This window comes from Dendroctonus ponderosae, unplaced genomic scaffold, assembly GCF_020466585.1.
Source record: "Dendroctonus ponderosae isolate FM_Combo_2020 unplaced genomic scaffold, Dpon_F_20191213v2 Dpon_F_20191213_11, whole genome shotgun sequence".
Classification (NCBI taxonomy): domain Eukaryota; kingdom Metazoa; phylum Arthropoda; class Insecta; order Coleoptera; family Curculionidae; genus Dendroctonus; species Dendroctonus ponderosae.
The window spans coordinates 2,162,290-2,184,492 of NW_026017213.1; the positions used below are offsets into that span (position 1 = coordinate 2,162,290).

Below are 22,203 nucleotides of genomic sequence, written 5' to 3' on the forward strand. Positions count from 1 at the left end.
GTACAAGAATTTACACTGTAATTTCTATGAGCTGAAAAACACACAAAGCTGAAAACAGATTCACTGTCATTCTAAATCAGCAAAAACGATAGTTCTGAACGGTTTAGTAGCATTTTGAATGGCAAAATCAAATAGTTTACAAGAATTTACACTGTAATTTCTATGAGCAGCCACACGTTCAAAGCTGAAATTGTGATTCTTAATGCGCGGAAACAACAGTTCCGATACTATTTGGTAGCATTTTAAATAAAAAAAATCATCTAGTTTACAAGATTTTACACTGTAATTTATATGAGCAAATACTCGCTAAAACTTGAAAATGTATCAAATATGATTCTCAAAAACGACTTCATTTTGGAGTCCGAAAATCCATAGTTTATCTGCTACCGTGTGTTTATATTTTCCAAGTTAGTTAACTTGTTTTTCAGTCAATTCAAATTCGGTTATAGTGAGTTTACATTGTACCTGACATTAATTTACACGAGATTACTCGTTTCAAGCGGAAAATTGACAAATTGCCATTCTAAAAACACAAAAGCGACGGACGTTAATATTGTTTGGTTGCATTTTTGGGAAAAAATTCATAGATTTCATGCACAAGCGTTTCTACTTTTTCCTTCCTTCTCTATGAGCTATAGCCAGTTTAATGAATTTAAATAATTAACGAATTGGCAAATTTTTGTTTTTGCCCGTTTCGACTCACAATTGTTCATTTTGCAACTCTCGAAGTGTAAACTCATGTAAACTCATATGTAAATTTTGGATTTTTTGACTCAAAATTCAGTTCAATGACAGTTAAAAATATCGTAGTTTTAAGAAAGTGTAAGCACGTGTAAACTACAGTTGTTGTAAACTACAGTTGTTAAACTCATTGTTGGCGGCTATTGTGAGTGAAGGCTGTGAAGTGTCCGCTTTACACTTAACAAGCGTTAGAGAATAAAATAAAAGTTATTTGGATGTACATTGTGGTTTTACGAACTCATAATGTAAAAAGCTCGTATGCAACCAAGATTTCCTTCATTTACAAGTCGTATTGATTCTCCAGTTTTAAACGAGTGTAAACTGGTGTAAATTCATTGTTGTCGGCTATTGGCAAGTAAAATGTCCATTTGATACATAATAAGGCTTGGATAATGTCTCAAATCCGTTTTTCCTCTCGTGTAAAATAATGAAAAATATGCAATGGCTTGCAAAATTAGTGTCTGAAAAACGTGTACAAACTTGTCGTTACATGTAAACTATGGGTTTACTGACTCGGAATGTGAGCAAAGTTTTATAGCTGTCGTTTTTGCGCTTTTAAGCAAGTGTAAACTCATGTAAACAGAGTGTAAATTCCTGTACACTACTATGTAAACACACTATGGCCTGCCACTGGCTTGTAAATGTTCTCTTTCTCCAAGGTAACGACATTAGGGAAGTAGAAACAGAAAGCATGTAAGCTATGAACTTTCCGGCTTGGATTGCGACCAAACGGTATCAGAACTGCCGTTTTTGTGCATTTAGATTCACAATTGGTCGTTATTTTTGTGCGTGTAAACCTGTAAATAGTTTACATGAGTTAACACTCACTGAAAGCTGCAAAATGATCAACTGTACGGACAAACATTATAATTTTGGACTGTCGGAGCACGTTTTAAATTGGTAAGTATATCGTTTACATGCGAGATCGTGAATTTTCCTACTCAGTTTACATTATTTTACACTGTCTAAACTGCGAAATAATTAATTGTGAGTATAAGCGGACAAATCGACTGTTTTTAGACTGTTTGATCCACATTTCAGTTGGTAAATCCATAGCTTGCATGCAACAACTGCAAATTACAAGTTTACAAACCCATCACAGGCTAGAGTAAGTTTACAATGTAGTTTACCATGAGTTTACAATCGCGTAAAGGTGAAAAATGTTCCAATAAACTATCAACAAACGAAAAAGGCTGCTTGAATGCAGTTTTCGTTGCAAAAATGGATCTGTCCTTTGTAGGACCGAGTTTACATTGTCTTTCATGATTTTACACTGGCTAAAGCTGCAAAATGAGTCTAAACGGGCAAAACGACTGCTTTGACGCTGTTTAATCAACATTTTAGTGGGTAAATCCTTTGCTTACATGCATGAACTGCAAATTACAAGTTTACAAACCACTGACAGGCTACAGCAAGTTTACAATGTCATTTACTATTAGTGTTTACACTTGCTTAAAGGCAACTAGGTGCCAATGTAGCTCCAAACAAACAAAAATCTTCTTAGACGCATTTTTTGATGCAAAAGCCAAAAACATCTTTCCTTTGTTCGACCGAGTTTACATGAGTTTACACTGACTTAAAACTGAAATATCCAAGTGTAATTCTACATGAAGAAAAATGGCAATTATTTGCAAATTTTTGGCCGAAAGTATGATAGTTTACAGTTTCAGAAACGTGTGGAATTGCGAATTTACACCAATCAATGTTTTTACAGTGAGTTTACTTTGGTATCAGTACAAGTATCCAGGAAACTTTGCAGATAATCCAAAAAAATCCATTCAATTTCCAGATTGATTAAGCACGCTTTAAATGCATGCTCGTTCTCGGTTGCACACTCATACATCCAAACGAAACATTTGCTGCCTTGCGAAGCGACATTGACACAGTAACATTGTAACACATTGCGCTCGGATTAGCACATATTTTTCTTCTTATTGTCCTGCAGACAAAACTGATGGTTTTTCGAACAGTTCAACCACTGAATGTTTAACTTTAACTAAAGCGAAAAAGGTAACAACATTTTGGTAACAGTGAGGTTTCACTCAGATTCTTTTGTCGTTCAGTTCTAACCTCTAAAAACCTAGAAGCAAACACGAATTTATCGCGCCTTGAAGGTGGAACTTGAGCTTGACTTTTTTTTACTGGATCCTAAACAAATGCACAGCACAATGCATTTGCTGAACAAGCATAGTAATCGGGCCATAAATCCTAGACAAACAAGCACGATGATATCGAAATGTATATAGTACCAGTGAAAAAGTGCCAACTTTCGGCTGAGTAATTACGGGTTTCATGTTGGTCGTCTTTATAAAACAATTAGCGTCGACACACTTCGGGAACATTAAAAAGTCTATTTAAATAGCGAACGTCAGTATTTAGTCGAGCTGATTTGCTTCGTCTATGGTCTGCCCAAGCTGTTTGACAGTGACGCAATCATTGGCGTTTCTTTTCGAATAGTTGCCCATTGAGGGAGACGGAAATTTGATGTTCTTGCTCTGTTTTCGGGGTTCGGAAGGTTCCAGCAACGCGCTTTCGTTGTGAAAACAATTTAAGTAAAATAACCCGAATTATAACCAACAATAATCGCACTACAGTTATAGTTATATATAGCTGTTGGCAACACTCGAATCTTCTGTCAATTTAGGAACATTTGCTATTCGGACTTCAAAAGTCCAGACGCCCCCTGGTGGCTAAGATTCAAACTACAAGTTAAGTAGTAATTTGACACTTGTTTTGTTGACATTGGTGTTTACATCTGATTGTGATTTCTTGTGTTTTGTTCTAATCAACTTTTGCTTAGTTTTTAAAGAATAGAAACAGATCGAAAAGTGTGTAGGATTGTTTTATATTATAAATGTCATGAACTCCCATAAATAAACAAGTCTAACAAGTCTCAACTGTCACTCGCCAACGAGGAATTTGACGTTTTGCAGCGCCGCCATCGGTAGTTGAACTCGCAAATTCCGAACCCGTCAAACTTTCGGTTGTTATGTCGCTAGCGGCGTTGCCGCTACGACTTCTTTTTTCGCGCTCGCCGCAACATGGAAGAATACTAAATTATTGACTTGATTTCTTGATTAGTGTTGGCAGTTCCTGTCAACTTTTCCAAGTTATTTCAAATTACCGATACACTTTCTATTTGTCTGTGTTGTTTCGGGTATCGAAAACGCCTCAGCAGAATTATGAGGGCAAAGATTTATTTTTTTGAAGCCAAAATTACAATGTTTTGTTTCAGACAATATGCTTGTCAAAACAATGGAAATTCGACTGTGACAGGCAGCATTAAAGGGACGCTGGCTAGCAAAGTTTATCATGTTTTAGCCATGTTGCCACATTTATATATATGTTTTAATAAAAAAATAAAAGGCTCATTTTGTGTTAGTTTTGTGGTGTAAAACGCCAATAATTGTGTTATAATTCAACTGGCTCTACCAAAACAGGAATGTTCACCGGATAAGATTTGCTTCTTTCGAGGAGGCTTGGCATCACTGTTGTGAGCTTGTTGGCAGTAGGAACTATAGACTATAGAATATGACAGTTGAGTTAGATTTCATTGTTATAGCACGGTTTTAAGAACGTCTTAAAAGCGATCTTTTTTCCATTGATGATAAATTAAACAATCGTCATTCGTATTGCTTGATGTAAGTGTTAATTTGATTTGTCTGCAAATACCAATTAACTTTTTACGAGAGCAGTCGACAACATGGCCTTTAAATTATGTGAAGTGGCAAAAGTGAGGTTAAATTTGCAGAATTTATTGGGCAAATAAACCACTTTGTGTAGTTTCGTTACTAAAATGCCTCAATTTTGCAGGTCTTGGCGCTTACGGGGAGCGTTAAAGTGTGTTATTTTCGTGGTGGGACTTCTGTCTCGCTCAGTGGACAAGTAATAGAAAGGGAACGACAATTATTGCGTCACTGCCAAAAATATTGGATTAGACCATACGATGACTGGCCAAAACCGCCTTTTCGCCTGAAAAAGTGCTAGGAAATGGATAATCTGCAATGCGAGTACTCTTTTATTCCCGAAAACAGAACAGAGCAGATAAATACCCAAAGTAATCACGAAAGTGATTGGTTCGCCCAATGCATTGTTTACATTCAGCAAACGTAACCTCACTTTTGCAACAACTATTTAAATGCCTTTGTTGTCCGCTGCTCTCGTAAAAAGTAAATTGGAATTTTATAGACAAAAAAAATTGCCACACTTAGATTAAGCAATTCTTATGTCAAACTTCTAATTTATCGACTTAAATAAATTTTTTCAAGTCACTCAGGTGAAAAAGCGCTCAAGCTTGCAACCGCGGATTTTGAAAGAAACAATTTCGAACCTATTAGTTGATTTCAATATGGAGTCTCAAGTAATGACGTCACCGCCTGTGATGGCTGGGGTTCAAGTAAAAGAAGTTGTTTTGGGGAAGCAGAGATGCCAGGTCTACCGATTTTTCGGTATATCTACCGATTTGTCAAGGAACTTGCCGATCTACCGATACCATGCAAATTTCTACCGAAAAGTAACAAATAAAAGTTGCAAACATTTCCGTGGATTACTTGATGGATGATATTCCCAAATTTAATAAATGATAGTGAATTACAAGATCTGGACACAGAATGGCGTCGTGTTGCGAAATGTTAAAGAAATTTAAAAAAATTTTGGAAAAATTGAAGAGTTTTGGAGCCAAGTACAAATATTGAAATATGGAGGTGATACATTCGTGTTTCCAATTTTAACCAATTTTATTTGTAACCTGCTTATTCTACATCACTCATCAGCCWAGTTGAACGGATATTTTCACAGGTTAATCTAATGAAAATTTAGTCGAGAAATAAGCTAAAAACGAGTACAATTTCATCTTTACTGACTCATGTTTATTTAGTCTTGCGAATTTTAGTATGCAAAAAACGCGCGATTTTTTGGAGCCCTTTTTTTTGTGATGAGGTTTTGGACCACCCAACCAGCTCGAGGTGTGCGTAACAGAGCATTTCCAAAATCTCACCAGATGGAGCCCTTAATAATAAAAGAAAAATGAGTCTACCGATTTTCTACTGAAAAGTGTCGAGCTTATCTACCGAAACTCGATTTTCGGACCTGGCAACCCTGTGGGGAAGCGAGTCGAACTCCGGCGAACGGTTTCCGACTGTGCGCTCTCGTGTAATGACAGTTCTGCGTTAATAATGTTTGCTCAGACCGTGAGCGCGCTGTTTCGCGCTTCTGAGCTGATCTCAGCTGATCGAAGAAGTTATTTTCATGCTTGCCAGGTCTACCGTTTTTACGGTGGATCTCTGTTTTCATGAGAGCTCCTGCTCTACCGCTATCAGAACCTACTACTAAACGTTACGTTAAATACTTTAAATCTAACTATTATATATTACACTATTTGTCAACAAATCAACTACATTGCACTGCGATTGGCGATTGGATTACATGTTTTTTCTTTCGTTTTTCGTTTCCTAAAGCGCGCCTCGGAGCTTCGCTGACACCTTCTTGGCTGAAGACCACTTAAAAAGTTCGAAACGCTCAAATTTACGAACATTTAATTATCTCCCGTTTTGTTTTTAAATCTATTCTATAACTATCTATCTAATCTATGTTTTTCATGTCTATTCTACCGCTTTTGTAGTACTTGACCTGGCAACACTGGTCATGTTGTGAAAATTTTAACCATATTTTTCCAAAAACAAAACAAAATGGTTGCTTAAGTGATTCTAATTTGCTTCACAGGAATTCACAATGCACAGATGTTTCGTCGGCTTTTATGTTTGGTGGTTTTTACAACCAGTCTTTTACATTATCGGTTTTCCAATAGCGGTAGGAAATATTTCTTCGATCGATCATATTTGATCGTCATACTCATAAAGACAAGCCCGGAGTATAGATTATGAGTGAAGTATTTCAGTGCTTATTTTAACAAATATCTTAAATGGAACATAAGTGTGGATGTTATTGCTAATAAGGCAAAAAGGCACTTTATATTTTAAGGTCAGTATGAAGAATTTAGTGGGTGTCAAATGCAGCCACCCTTCTGATTATATTTCAAGTTTTAGATGCATCTCATTTAGATTTCGAAGCAGCCCTCTTGAAACTAGTTAACCAAAAAACGCTCAACCAATAAGCTGAATGTAGTTTAATGCGGAGGCCTTTATATTTGCCTGCTTTACACGAGATCCACCCCTAGAGCAGCATTCTTGGCTGCTGCTCTACCTATGGTGGAGTGGGAGCAGAAAGGGAAAGTTGCTGCTGTAAAAACGAAATCTCTATCTATGGATATTCAAATTTGAAGATGAAAATCCGGTTTGCTGAAATGTTCTTTGTTACACGTATGTACCGATGCTCTTAGTTATATGAGCATCTAATTTATTTAAAGATGAATAGGTAGCACCTTTTAAGAAAGGTTATCGTAATTGAGCTGCTATAAAGATGTTCAGCCGATTATTGATACCTTGCTTTATAACGATTACAAATGTCCGCCAAAAACCATTTATTTTATTTATTATAACTTATATTTTCCAATGTGTAATGTATGTAACAAGTGTGCAAAATATCAATACGTATTTATGCAATTGCTTTGCCAGTGTATTTTTCATCCCATAACCCTAAAAAGTCTAAAATAAAATTGAATATGGCGCCAAATTGAAAGCTAGGTGTCTCAGACCGCAAGAGCGCTGCCAGCGCTGGAAGGTCTAAATAGTAAAGAGTGACTAAAGACTAAAAGAGTGGAAGGTCTAAATAGTATGTAGTCTGTGGCCAGACGATTCGACTGATTAGAGTTGATTGATTGCGGATGCGTCCCTATTGGAATAATTGTTGATCTTTGCACTATCGAGCGGTTTAGATGCGAAGCCGCTTTCGCAACGTTAATCAGATTAGGTTCGTCCTGACAGACCTCCACTGGAAAAACTAGAAGGTCGCACTTGTACCGCGCAAAAAAGCGACAATTTTCGCTAGATGTGTGCAGTTTAAGCGACGGCAACGTTGCCGTTTGCGTAAGAAATTTCGCTTGGAGAGGAGTATTGGATGTGAAAGTGATGTGATGTTGCATTTACTCGGACAATAACTGAAAGTTTATCGGACGTCGGGCATGAGAACTGGTCGAACAGCAAAGGTTGCTGTGGGGAGTGATTTTCGTTTTTTTTTGTTTGTCTTACATCCGCCGGCTCGTTATCATCATCCTTTTCCTCTTCCTCCGTCCGCTTTGTTGTTTATCATCGGGAGGATGGCGATGGGTGAGGTGGTTCCGAACGGGGCTGCTCCGCCCAATGAGCGGCAACGCCGCAACGGCGCACGAGCGTCGTCAGCGACTTCGACGGTTTTCGCTCTTCTTCGTCTGCGTCATCGCGACCTACTAACCTCGTTAGCGGACCTCGCGGCGCTGTTGTGATGTGTTGGCGCTGCCCGAAGTGCGGCGAAACCGGCCGATTTCATTCAGTCGCCGACAGTTGCGAAGTGTAGTCACGAACAGCGGAACCGCGTTTCAGTGTCAGCGGATTCGCGAACGTTTGCCGTCGCGACGTTCATCCGCTCGCGCGTTTGGGAAACTTGACATCGTCGCACACCGGCGAACTTGATTCTATCAAGTCGGCGATGGCCGCTGCTCTTGTTCCTACTTGGATTACGACTTGGTTACTTCATCTCTAATACGGGGAACAGTGTCAGTGGAATCTGTGACTACTAACCCAACTTTCCTTTTAGCGTCGTTGCTAATTAGTGTGGCTGTGCGATTATGTGTGCTCTAGTCAGTGCGTAACTGTCCTGTGATTGTAGCTCCTTTTTCCCCCTTTTGGATATAGTATGTTGGAACACAGTGCTATGTATCTCAACGCTACTCCCCCCTATGAAGAGGACACCTTCTTTTCAGAGTTTTACACACGGTGGGTGGAACGCAAGTTTTTCGCTTTGGTGTGGTCAGTTACAGCACTTCATTTTTCATGCCAACACCATTTTTCATATTCACCCACATTCAAGGCGAGGAATTAGGCATGTGGTTCAATAGGAGCAAGCACTAGCCACCAAACGGGACATGTTTTCCAGTTGCTTAGCGACAACCAATGGACTTCGAGCGCTCCTCCAATGGAACGCGACCGTGATATTTTTCAACTCTTTGGCAATTTTCCTTTTTATCACTTGGTTTGTTGGGAGTTGGTTGATCCACACAGTCCTCTTGTGGAAACAACATTCAATTTTCGGTTTTCAAATGCGGTCATACGAACCACTGGAAGCCGGCAAAAGCAACTTGGGCTGAAAACGCTCGAAAGAGCGACTGTTATCAATGCGGTTTCAAAGGGAATTTCAAATTGTGGATCGATTGAAGTTTAAAATATCGGAAAACGCGATTGAAATAAAAATGAAAAAAAACTCGATTTTAGAAAAAAAATTGAGCGGCGATCTTTCATGGCTCTGAAACGGGCTTGAGTGTAAACTGATGCAATAAAACTATAGAAACTGTTCTATAGCGTTCTGTTCTCTGTTCTAACATGCGGTAAGCGTTCGCATTTGATCGCGGATTTTCTTGATGTTTCTTTTATATTTTAAATACTGATCGTTTAAGAGTGCGAAAATGATACGAACAATAATGAATGAGTAGAAAATTTGCAAAGAGGCTCAGAAGAGTTTGCGACTGTTAATAATGCGCTTTTACAGAGTCAGCACCTGTAAATTTCGAATTATGATCCGATTGAGTTTTAAAATTGCAAAAAATCGCTTTTGAAAACAAAAAATCAAACGATTTTATGGAAAACAAGTCCATTTTCAACAATTTTGATGACTGAAACGGGCTTGAGTGTAAACTAATGCAATAAAACTATAGAAACTGTTCTAGAACATACGGTAAATCGCTCGCATTTGATTGCAACTTTTCTTGATGTTTCCTTCATATTTTAAATCCTGATCGTTTAAGGACGCGAAAATGATACGAACATTAACGAATGAGTCTAGAAAATTCGCTAAGTCGCTCAGAAGAGTTTGCGACTGTTAACAATGCGCTTTTACAGAGTCAGAACCCGTAAATTTTGAATTCTGGTCTGATTGGGGTTTAAAATGGCAAAAAATTGCCTTGGAAAACAACAAATCAAACGATTTTATAGAAAAAATTGGAAAACAGGCCATATTTCAGCAATTTTGATGGCTCTGAAACGAGGTTGAGTGTAAACTGATGCAATAAAACTATAGAAACTGTTCTATAGCGTTCTGTTCTCTGTTCTAACATGCGGTAAGCGTTCGCATTTGATCGCGACTTTTCTTGATGTTTCTTTTATATTTTAAATACTGATCGTTTAAGAGTGCGAAAATGATACGAACAATAACGAATGAGTAGAAAATTTGCAAAGACGCTCAGAAGAGTTTGCGACTGTTAATAATGCGCTTTTGCAGAGTCAGAACCCGTAAATTTCGAATAGTGGTCTGATTGAGGTTTAAAATGGCAAAAAATTGCCTTGGAAAAGAACAAATCAAACGATTTTATAGAAAAAAAAATGGAAAACAGGCCATATTTCAGCAATTTTGATGGCTCTGAAACAGGGTTGAGTGTAAACTGATGCAATAAAACTATAGAAACTGTTCTATAGCGTTCTGTTCTCTGTTCTAACATGCGGTAAAGCGCTCGCATTTGATCGCGACTTTTCTTGATGTTTCTTTTATATTTTAAATACTGATCGTTTAAGAGTGCGAAAATGATACGAACAATAACGAATGAATCTAGAAACTTTGCAAAGACGCTCAGAAGAGTTCGCGACTGTTAACAATGCGTTTTCACAGAGTCAGAACCTGTAAATATCGAATTATGATCCGATTTTAAAATTGCAAAAAATCGCTTTTGAAAACAACAAATCAAACGATTTTATGGAAAACCAGCCCTTTTTCAGCAATTTTGATGACTGAAACGGACTTGAGTGTAAACTAATGCAATAAAACTATAGAAACTGTTCTAGAACATACGGTAAATTGCTCGCATTTGATCGCAACTTTTCTTGATGTTTTCTTTATATTTTAAATACTGATCGTTTATGAGTGCCAAAATGATACGAACAATAACCAATTAAGTAGTCTAGAAAATTTGCTAAGTCGCTCAGAAGAGTTTGCGACTGTTAACAATGCGCTTTTACAGAGTCAGAAGCCGTAAATTCGAATTATGTTCCGATTGAGTTTTAAAATTGCAAAAAAACTAACCCAAACTAATGCAATAAAACTATAGAAACTGTTCTAGAACATGCGGTTAAGCGCTCACATTTGATCGCGAGTTAGATGTGTTCTTCATATTTTAAATCCTGATCGTTAAAGAACACAAAAATGATCGAACATTAACGACTGAGTCTAGAAAGTTTGCTAAGACGCTCAGAAGGGTTTGCGTCTGGTAAGAATGAAAATTTCGAATTGTGGTCCAATTGAGGTTTAAAATTGCGAAAAACCAGCAATTTCAGGGAACAAATCAAACGATTTTTGAGAAAAAAAGGACAACAGGCGATTTTTCTGCAGTTTTGATGGCTCTGAAACGGGCTTGAGTATAAACTACTTAATGCAATAAAACTATTCTGTTCTAGATGAGGTAAGACAGTCGCAATTGATCACGAGTTTTCTTGATATGTTTAGTTTACAATGCCCAAAGTGCCGAATATTTAAAATTCTGATCGTTTAATACACAAAAACGATGCAAATATTAACGAATCCTTCTAGAAAATTCGCTAAGACGCTGAGAAGAATTCTCGCTTTTACCGCGTCAGAACCGATAAATTTCGAATTGTGGATCGATTAAAGTTTAAAATAACGACAAAGCGCCACTGAAAAGAACAAATCAAACGATTTTAGGAAAAGAATGTTAAAATTTTTGAAGTTGAGCATTTTGATGGCTCTGAAAGGGGTTTAAGTGTACCGTTCTAGAAAATGCGATGGCAAGCTCGAAAGAGCTCGAGATAATTCCAAATTGAAAACTCCTGCAAATGTGTAACTTTGGACTCTTGAAAACTTGAAAAGCCTCCGCCTGATTAAATTTTTTTAATTTGCGAAAGGCAATCGTACCCACTTAAAAAATCGTATTTTGAGGTAGATTTTAAAAAAATTATCATAATCATTGAAACTGCATGCAACTTTGAAACCTTGGAATCTTGGATACTTGCGCTTGCTTCTCCTACTAAAGTACAAAAATTCCGGTTTTCTACCTGCTCTTGATAAGATTTGAGGAATTTTCAGACATTGGCGCCCCATTTGAACACTCAATTTTTACGTAAATTGTGAAAAATGCGCCAAAATCAACGAAAATTTGTGGACAACTTTTGGGGTCTTAAAAATTTGCATCGTTTCTATCAGAATGTTAAAGGCTCGCTTTATCTGCTCTTGATAGTATTTGAGAAATTTTCAAAAACAATCGCGCTCAACTAAGACAGATGTTGAAGTAATGTTGGAAAATTTCTCAAAAATGACCGGAAATTTTTGCAAATGTGAAACTTTGGACTCTTGACTAGTTGCGCCTCTTCTAGTGAAACACAAAAATTCCATTGCATTACTTTTGCTCGATAAGATTTGACAAATTTTCAAAAATAATCGCGCCCCATTTAAACCCGCGATTCAGCAGAGCGGCGGGAATTTACAATAGGGTGTTTTCATTGTTTCAAAAATTCCTACAAGCTGAACATTAATCTATGGTAATATATTTATATGAAAGATTAAATAAGTGCATACTACCTATCTATTACAGTTTTGTTAAATATTTAATAAACAAATTCAAATTATTCATGAATCTCTGAAACGCAATCCAATTGGTTGTGACGTCTCTGGTCATATAAATGGCGGATTGTTTACGTTCTGTGCATAGTGTTTAGTTGTTTGGTTGTGTTTCATTAATTATTTTGTGGATTTAAATAATTTATAGTTTGTGTTAAACTAAAAAATCGCTTCAGAAGGATTCCTTAAAACGTCAACAAACAATTTACCATGTGTACATATTTTAATGGTTACCGAATTTTTTAAAAACGACGAACGCCGATTCAGCCGAATTTAAGGGTGTCAAAGCAGCAGCGTAAGTAAAAATACGTGAATTCATTGTTAGTTACTCTCTCCTTAATATACTAAACTGTCTGTATTGGTTTAAGTTACGGAACTAATATATAGAATGTCACTTATTCAACTTAACCTAACCTATACACATGGCTGCTTTAAAAGTAAAATAAACCCTTAAATTTGTATTTTGGACATCACGAGAACAATATGGTGATATCGGATATGTGGAATTGAAACCTGAGGGTTCTTTGCGCACTGTAGCAGGTAGAATTTGCCCAGAACACAAAGTACGATCGAAGGCATATTCTATCTGCCTCATCATTAGCTTTTTGTTCGTACTTTCATTAAAATGATCCTCGCAACAAAAAAAACATTGATTTTGATTTAGGAGCATCACGTCTAGCTGCTTTGAACCGTATAACTTTACGTGCATAATCATGAGGAACGGTTAGAAAGAGTTTGTTTGGAGCACTTATTGAGGTATTTTTGCATCCTGGCACAAAACACCACTTATTTTGTGATCCATACATGTCACTATTCTCCATTATCCAAGATAATAATAATAATCAATAAAATAATGATAATTACAATAACTTAAATAATAAAACAAAGCTGCGAAATACAACGAAATGAACATGAGACACTTTGTTGATATGACCTGCTACGTCACAATCGGGATCGGCAACCGACGATACGGATTCGGCGTTTTTGGAGGAAAATATCTGATTTGAATTTAAATTCGCTTTAAAATTATTATAGACACTTTTTTGCAAAAAAAATTATATAACTGTAATGTTTGCCATAACTACTTTATATATATCAACATAAAAAAAAGTGAAAACACCCAATTGTGGATCGACTGCGGTTTAAAATGACGGTAAAACGCCATTGCAGGAAGAAAAATGAACGGTTCCAGCGACTCGAAGAAAAATTGAGCAAAATCGATAAGGAATTTGGTCAAATGTTCCACTTTGATTGAGGTACGCCTGATTACTGTTAACAGGCTTAAAATGAAGGGAAACATTGCCCCGAATCAGGAACGATTGCAATGAAGAAGGACCAGAGTCGACAAGCAAAAAAACAGCGAAAAACGCAATTTTTGGCCTAGCCAATGACATGGCTGCAACTTAAATTCGTCAAACTATTCGGCTTCGAAAGACCGGCTTTCTGGCAGCTGTCCAGACGCGGTTGCCGGTGGCACACATTCTTCTTCCACTCTTCGTTTTGCATCGTTAACCGAACCGACGACTGTCTTAGCCTAGAGATGGTTTTACACTTAGTGGCACTTTGGTCGAATGGTGGAAACTTGGAATGTTTCTGGAACAAGATTGAGCCAGAAACGCACTGATTTAGATGGCTGAACAATTCCCAGAAGACGCTCATTTGGAAGGATTGTTTGCCAAAGCTTCAACACAAAGCTGACAAAGCAACGTTTAGTGGAGTGTTGGTTGGGTTGAATGAGATGTTTTCTTGCTAGTCGAGCGAAGTGAGTCCTGAACTGGGAGCTCGTTTGCTGATCGGACGTGGAAGTCGTTTGGAGTTGCGATAGTCGAACCATTGACGGTACCGCTCAGGTAGGTCGCCGGCAAATTCAACATTATAATTAGAAAAAAGGAACAAAGAAATAGACCAGCAGAGCAACAGGCGAATCGATTCGGAGTTTTAAATATTTTGTTTTTGGCAACGGAAATTATAACCAGTTTGGAAGCTCATTTATCGGCGTGACTATTACGCGCTAGCCGCCGTGAAAGTCAAAGTCCGCATCGAAGGACCGAACCGATGTTTTCGAATTCTATTATTGGGTTTAGTTACCGAATCAAGATTACCAGCAGCCATTTCGCGATTGATCTTGTTTGTTCAAACATATCGAATCGCCTCGGACAATTATTGCTTTCATCGCGCGCAAACAACCTGTACGATTCAAGTTTTTCCGATTGTCTTGTTGCCATTTTTCGTGCACTTTCTCTGGATGCTTTTTGTATTTTGTAATGAGTAGGTTTGCCCTTACGTATAGTCAAACCTGGGGTTTATCGCACTAGCCTGGGTCTTTCCAAGGTTTTTCCAATAATCGCAAACATGACGTGCTCAGTGTTCACTTTTTGTGTATCTACACAGTTTTTCTAGCGTTTTTTTTGGGCGGTAATTTAAAACTGAATTGTAACGACCAGTGTCTATTTTAAAGGATAATTGTCGATAAAATGGTGTAGAATGCTGTATTTTTCACGGTGATTGAAAATTGGCGCAATTCCTCTGGGGTGATGGAATGATGATGGGGTGATAAACAGCGCGCGATGTTGTAAAACTATGGAATTTTGCAGAAAATCTGGTTGAAATCAGGATTTTTTCCAGATTTTGCATTTTTCTGTGACTTTCGAGTTGAACTTGAAAAACAACCCAAAACTTTCAACAAAATTAGTCAGTTTTCTTTAGACTTGTGGTGTTTAATACACCTGAATATTTATCTCTCGTAGGAACCAATACAAAGCTTCCCTTCTTAGCTCATCTCTGGCATTTCTGCCGAAACAAACCAACCCACTTGGACAAACTGATGGCAATTTCGCTTGTTTTATCCTTATAAGACGCCCTCAATGTGGAAACAAACATTTTTGTTTTTGGATCAAAATGTTTAAATCGCCATTGGATTTTACTCGATTTTAACATTTTAATTGTTTCTCCCAACTGAAACTTTTGAGCGAAAAACTGTGCTCTCTGTAAAATAGAACTTCCTACTGGGGTGCTTTCCAAGGCACTCGAATGAGTGATTTGTGCAAAAAAATTACATATTGGTTTCAAAGCTAAAAAATAATAAAAATTCAAAAATTAAGTTTTTTCCTAAGGCGACTTATAAGCGCGTTAATGGAGATTTTGGGATTTCGCACCAACATTTCTCATTTGGAGCTCAACTGGAAAAAGAGTGTGAACTCCAACTGGACCATCTTACCCTTGAATTTGACGAAATAAGCGAAACATGTTCTTCTTCTTCTTCAGCTTAGATTTATCCACTACTGAACATAAGCGAAACATGTAAAATGCTCTATTTTTACACGGTGATTCAAAATTGGCGCAATTCCTCTGGGGTGATGAACAGCGCGCGATGTTGACAAACTATGGAAATTTGCACAAAATCTGGTTCAAATCAGGATTTCTTCCAGATTTTGCATTTCTCTGCGATTTTTGACATGAACTTGAAGAACAACCCAAAACTTTCAACAAAATTAGTCAGTTTTCTTTAGACTTGTGGTGTTTAATACACCTGAAGATTTATCTCTCGTAGGAGCCAATGCAAAGCTTCCCTTCTTAGCTCATCTCTGGAATTTCTGCCGAAACAAACCAACCCACTTGGACAAAGTGATGGCAATTTCGCTTGTTTTATCCATATAAGACGCCCTCAATGTGGAAACAAACATTTTTGTTTTTGGATCAAAATGTTTAAATGGCCATTGGATTTTACTCGATTTTAACATTTTAATTGTTTCTCCCAACGGAAACTATTGAACGAAAAACTTTGCTCTCTGTAAAATAGAACTTCCTACTGAGGTGCTTTCCAAGGCACTCGAATGAGTGATTTTTTCAAAAAAATTACGTATTGGTTTCAAAGAAGAAAAAATATTAAAAAAATAATGAAAATTGAAAAATTAAGTTTTTGCCTAAGGCGACTAATAACCGCGTTAATGGAGATTTTCGGATTTCGCACAAAAATTTCTCATTTGGAGCTCAACTGGAAAAAGAGTGTGAACTCCAACTGGACCAACTTACCCTTGAATTTGACGAAATTAGCGAAACATGTTCTTCTTCTTCTTCTTCATCAGCTTAGATTTATCCACTACTGAACATAAGCGAAACATGTAAAATGCTGTATTTTTACACGGTGATTCAAAATTGGCGCAATTCCTCTGGGCTGATGGAATAATGATGGGGTGATGAACAGCGCGCGATGTTGCAAAACTATTGAATTTTACAGAAAATCTGGTTTAAATCGGGATTTCTGCCAGATTTTGCATTTTTCTGTGACTTTCGACTTGAACTTGAAGAACAACCCAAAATTTGAAATTCCCGCAGCTTGTCTAGGGATGTAAAAGATCATCGCAAACTTTCGCGAACGTTTTATGCAAATTTCTAGAAAAATTCATGGACCCTCACAGAGGTAAAAGGAAACCTGATTTTTGTGTCCCAAATGTAATCCGTTAAAAGTAAAGGTACAAATTCTGAATTATTTCCTATGAAACTTGCTCTATTTGTCCCAGTCGAGGTTCTTCAAAAGAATTATTTTTTTGCTAATTTCAGTCCCAAAGTTCGTTTATCATTTAAAACGTAAAAATAACAAACGTTCGCGTTTTTACCAACCTTCTAGATTGATTCGCTCTTCTTCCTAGTCCAGAGTCAATTTTGAGGCATTTTTTGTATTTCGAAAAGTTACTTTTCAAAGGTCTTCAACTCCCGAGAGAATATTGTGGAATTTTCCAGGAAATCGTTTCCAAATATGTGCTTAAAAAATAAGTGTGGTTAAATTTTAAAAAAAGCACCCAGAATTTTAGATATGCAAAAACCTACTGGCAACAGTTGCACACTCTTCCGGGCGTCTGATTTTTCTAGAAGAATTCGTTGTGTTCGGAAGCCTAATTAAGTTTCAACTAAAGTGCTTGCAAACCATCAAATTAATATCGACGTTTTCATCAAATCTATATTCTGCTTAATTTTTTTTGTGTTTTGAATTAGATTTTCAGGTTTTTGAAATTTTCCTCGACGTGGCTCGATAAAAGCACATTTGCGACGCTTTAATAGAATTTGCTAGGGCAATTTGCTGATGTTTAATTTATTAAGAAAATAAATTAGAAATCGCATTTTTTGCAAAAAAACAAAGAACGCGTCGCAAACACTCGCGAATGATCTGTTCAATTTTCTAGAACAATTTGACGCTTAGAGATCTTAAAGGGGTCCCTATGGATAATTTGCTTTAAAACTGTCCCAATAAGTTTAGTGCTAAAAAAATTGCTGGCTAACGAATCACATAGGGTGTCCTAGTTATGGGGCAAAAAAATCGATTTTACCATCGATGTTAGAAATTTGTTAGATCCTTAAATGAAAACATCGGACATTTGATGTTGAAAAACCTTGGAAAACTTCAGAAAATTTCTTTCTAGATGCTAAAAATCGTCGGGTTTTTCGGCTTTAACTGCGTTTTTCTGATTTTAGACAAATTTGGGTTTGCCAATTAAAAGGCCCACAAGCAGTCGCGAGCGTTCGCTGTCTAATTTTCTACAATGGTTCGCAAGCGTTCGTAACATCTGAAGAGTTTCTGATGGCTAGATTCCCATGAAACTCACCATTTTCAAATTTCTCTACTTATTAACTCCTGCTCAAAACAATTAAGGCATGCAGGGTGTCTTAAAAATAATTATTTGAACCATTTCTTTCTGGATTAACTACTCTTTTTTTTTCGCTTGATGGGCAAGTTTTCACATTTTTTTTGAATCATACAGTTTTGTTAACGAAATATATTGAGTTGGAGCTGTTGGAATGTTTAGCGACTATTTTGAGGCATTTTTTACATTTGGAAAAGTCGCTTTCACAACTTATAAAACCAACAAAATGACACGGAATTTTCCAGGAAATTGTTTCGAAATTCCTGTTGAAGGAAAAAACGAGACTGTTCAAAGTTTTCTTCTTTTCCCGCCTAGTTCATATGAGACTTTTTTACGAAACAAACCCACTCACTTTGGCATTCGCTTCATCTAGGTAGATGAACCGCACTGAGCACGAAAAATCTGGATAAAAACTATTAATGACAAATTTTATCGGTTGAACCATTGGGTTTTGATCGATTTTTCCTTTTTGACTTTTTCTGTAAAACCAATTCTCCCATCGAAAAAAAATCCGAAAATTTGATAGATATTAATTATAAAAAACGATTATTTTTTGACGATTTTATTCTTTTTTGGCAATAATGGGGTGTTTTCGGCCAAAAATTGCAAAGTTAATTTTGTTAGAAAACTCGCCACATTCATCGGTTTGCAGGGAGCTTTAGAAAACCCTTTTTAGCTTCGAATTTGGCACCAAAACCAAATAATTTTATTCAGTTTTTTACCGAAAATAATTAGGACTATCTTTAAAAAACGACTAGAGAGCAAAAGTTTACAAAACATTTTTGGGGAAAATTATCCGCCCTCATCGCTCTGAAAATTTCTAAAGTTCCGTTAAATTTTCAGGTCATTCCAGTTTTAACAAAGTTTCTATTAATCAATTCTTTTTACGCAAAAATCGCATTATTTTTTAGTTTTACTTAAAATACTTGCAATCTGCAGGTGTTTTCTTTGAAAAATTAGAAGATACCTACATTTTATTGGAGCACTCGGCTCCTTAACCGCTTTGCAAAAATGTTTGGAAAACTTTTTGCAGCTTCGAGTTATGAACAAAACCCTAATCATTTTTCGTGCATTTTTTTCCCAAAAATATTTCTCCGAACAGAACAGGAGAAAGTTTATTATCCATTATTTGGAAAATTCTGGGAAACTGGAGTTTCTTCACTTTTAGGCAATATTTCTAAACCGCGTTTTTCCTAACGGATTTACTGTAAAATACTGCCAAACTGAATCTGTTATGCAAAAAAATTAAGATCGATCGATTTTACAAGAAAACTCGTCGACTTTCTTTGGCTCAGTTCTGTTGCTGGGAAAATCTAGATTACTTTTTTTTAGTTGTTTGAACAAAGTAGTAGAACATGACTCAAAAAAAATGTTAATAACCCTTTTTTAGATGCGAAAATTCCAGTCTCGGGTTTCGTAAAGCTTTAATAAATGAATTATAACTCATTAACCGATGAGTTATAACTCGTTAACTCAGAGAGCGGCAACAATTCAATAGCGCAACTCAACACAGTGTCACCCAGGCCTAGAGTCACTGCTAGTTGTTTTCGAATAAATTCCGAAAAATAGTTCATGAAAAAACACACGTTCCTCCGAAACAAAAAAAAAATATTCAGCAAATCTCCAAGTCGCTATGAATCGTCTAGTTTTAGTCTTTATTATTTAAAAGAATCAAAAGCAGTCTCAAGCGTTCGCTATCGAATTTTCTATGATTCGCGTGGGTTCATAAGACCCAAAGAGTACCTGATGATTAAATTCCCATTAAACGAACTTTAAAAAACATTATTTATGCTTAGTGCTCAGAACAATGAAAGCCTGGATTTCTGTCTGGATTACATTTGCCTTTAACTTGATTGTTTTGCTAAATTTTCACATTTTTTTGTTGAATTGTATGCAGTTTTTGTTAAGAGAATCCGACTGGGAACTTAAAATGTTTAGCGGCTAATTTCTGGCAGACTTGTCGCTTTCTCATCTGATAAAACCAGCAAAATTACGCCAAATGTGCCAGCAAATTGTTTCAAATTTCTTCAAAAATGATCAATTGAGTCAGTTATTTACGAAATTTGATTTTTTCCATTCTATACTGAGCGTTGTTTAACCGGGCGAAAAAATTCACCACAGTTTCGAACCGATTATCAATAAGCGATTGTATCGTTTCTAGTCTTCTCTAAGCCAGAGATAAGAACATGCCTTCACCTTTGTGGAAAAATGTTGAGAGGTTAATAGACTGTTCCATTCAAATTGGCTCCTGATTCGCTATTGGCGTGTGTCTGGATTAATTTTAACGAAAACTGGCAATTTTCTTCAGGAACACGATGTTTTCTCGGCCCGTTCTTGACTAATTCGAGCGCACTGTTGCGTCCCAAAAGTATGGAAGTAATATGTCTGTTTATTTGATGGTTTATTAAAAATGTACATGATGGAGGAGACATCATGTCGAGCGCAAAATTGGCTCCATTTCATTAAGCCCTGTTTATTTCATGTAAATTGACTGAATTTCTTCGCAATTTTGCCATTCTGCTTTGGAACAAACGAAGAAGCCGCAAAGCAATCAACAAGTTAATTAAACTTGGGTTCTGGCGAATTAATTAAACGTAGTGTAAACATTGGGGACTGGTAATGGAAGTGTTTGTCTTCGTCCGTTATCGATGATGGCCACGGAAGAACTAAGTTCGATCGGAAGACGTTCGTGGGAATGTGCTGGACTGGACAAGTGCCATGTTGAGACACATTTAGTTTCAGCTGCGTCATAATGCGATCGTTTGAAGATACGAACAACTACATGTACAATTTGTTACGCACAGTGGCGTCGTGGATTTACATAATTCCGCTAATCTCACATGGAAAACTCTAGCCAGCCATGCCTAGAGCTTTCAACTGTTCCCAACGTCCCAATTAAATAATTCGGCACTCATCAGACGAACTAACGATGGCAGAATATAAAGGTTTTTTGCGTTTGTTTTTCTCATCTCCTTTGTTCCAGTTCGTCGATTTGCCTCCTTGAATTCGATTATTCTCAAGCCACTAGTTACGGAGCTCTTCAGTTACGAATAAGGATTCAAGTTTCGCTACCGTATTGGTTGGTAACCAGCGCAGCCATTAGACGTCCTAAATTAGAAAACAATTTACAAATCCTCGACTTGGAATTAATATGCTCGATAGATCTCGCGTCCTAATGAATCTTAACGAGCTATTGCCAACATATGGTCGATCGCTCGAAATTACCATAATTTTACGCCATTTGCCCGCCACTGCTTTTCTTCGTTTCGATTTGTTCAACACCTGACTTCAAAACCGAAACGGGTTCTGATTGAATTGAATGTTTGGAAAATAGTGCGCCTGTCTTGCAGTCTCCCGGGTTTTCTAACGAAAAACCCGCAATTTCCCAAGGAAAAATTCACGGCACGCCACTGAGTCAGGCACCTATAGGGTGGCCCATCTCTATCGAGTTTTTATATCAAAATAAAATTAACTGAGATATTGCCGAGTATACGCAGATTCTTGTGGCAGAATGCAAAAAAGGTTTAGAGTGAAACGAAAACCATATACAGGGTGGGAAAAATATTTATTGGCCCCAAAGGACCGTTTGAAGCTTGCGAATTTCCAAAAACGCCATTTTTGCTTACTTTTTGCGTTTTGTCGTTATCTTTAGCATTTAAAAGCTTTTTAATTAGTCAAATTATTTTTTTGTTTTTGTTTCAACAATTTTCCCTTCTTTCTGGGGCTTGAAATTCGAAAGCTTCATATCTCCGAAATGATTGAAAATCTCTTTTCCGACCTTAAGACCTTTTTGGTAGTCCATTTCAAAAGCTATATTTCACCCGTGTAATTTGAGTCAAAATTTCTAACCTGTAAAGGGAGAGAAGTAAAAATGTCCAGTTTTTGTGTTTGTCCTACAGGTTTAAAATTCCCAGTATCCTCGAAATGATTAGAAATATTCAATCGGTCGTCATTTTCTTTTTGATCGCCCATTTTTAGAGCTACGTTTTACCTATTTGATTTGATTTCTAACCTCTCAATAATTAGAAGTTAAAATGTCCACTTTTTTTGGCTCTTGAAGTGCATCTTCGAGGCCTTTGGAAATATTCAACCAGTTCTGATAGCCCATTTTGAA

General features: G+C 36.9%; 1 protein-coding gene and 1 long non-coding RNA gene across 11 annotated transcripts in view; both read left to right on the forward strand.

Moving 5' to 3' along the window:
* LOC109543867 (nuclear receptor coactivator 2) overlaps positions 1-22,203 on the forward strand; it is a 236,614-nt gene that overhangs the window by 88,157 nt on the left and 126,254 nt on the right. For 3 of the 10 annotated variants that reach the window (XM_048662509.1, XM_048662516.1, XM_048662511.1), the window contains exon 1: positions 8,121-8,609. The exons of 2 other annotated variants lie outside the window; for them this stretch is intronic. In XM_048662509.1, the coding sequence (XP_048518466.1) occupies positions 8,530-8,609 (80 nt within the window). In that variant the 5' untranslated portion in view covers positions 8,121-8,529. Of the gene's footprint in view, positions 1-8,119; positions 8,610-22,203 lie in introns of those variants that run through there. 5 more of the 10 variants (XM_048662517.1, XM_048662510.1, XM_048662513.1 and 2 more) reach the window with 4 other exon arrangements.
* On the forward strand, positions 5,464-7,307 carry LOC125502947. The gene is made up of 2 exons (XR_007280623.1): positions 5,464-6,720; positions 6,786-7,307. It is a non-coding gene; the product is annotated as an uncharacterized LOC125502947 (long non-coding RNA).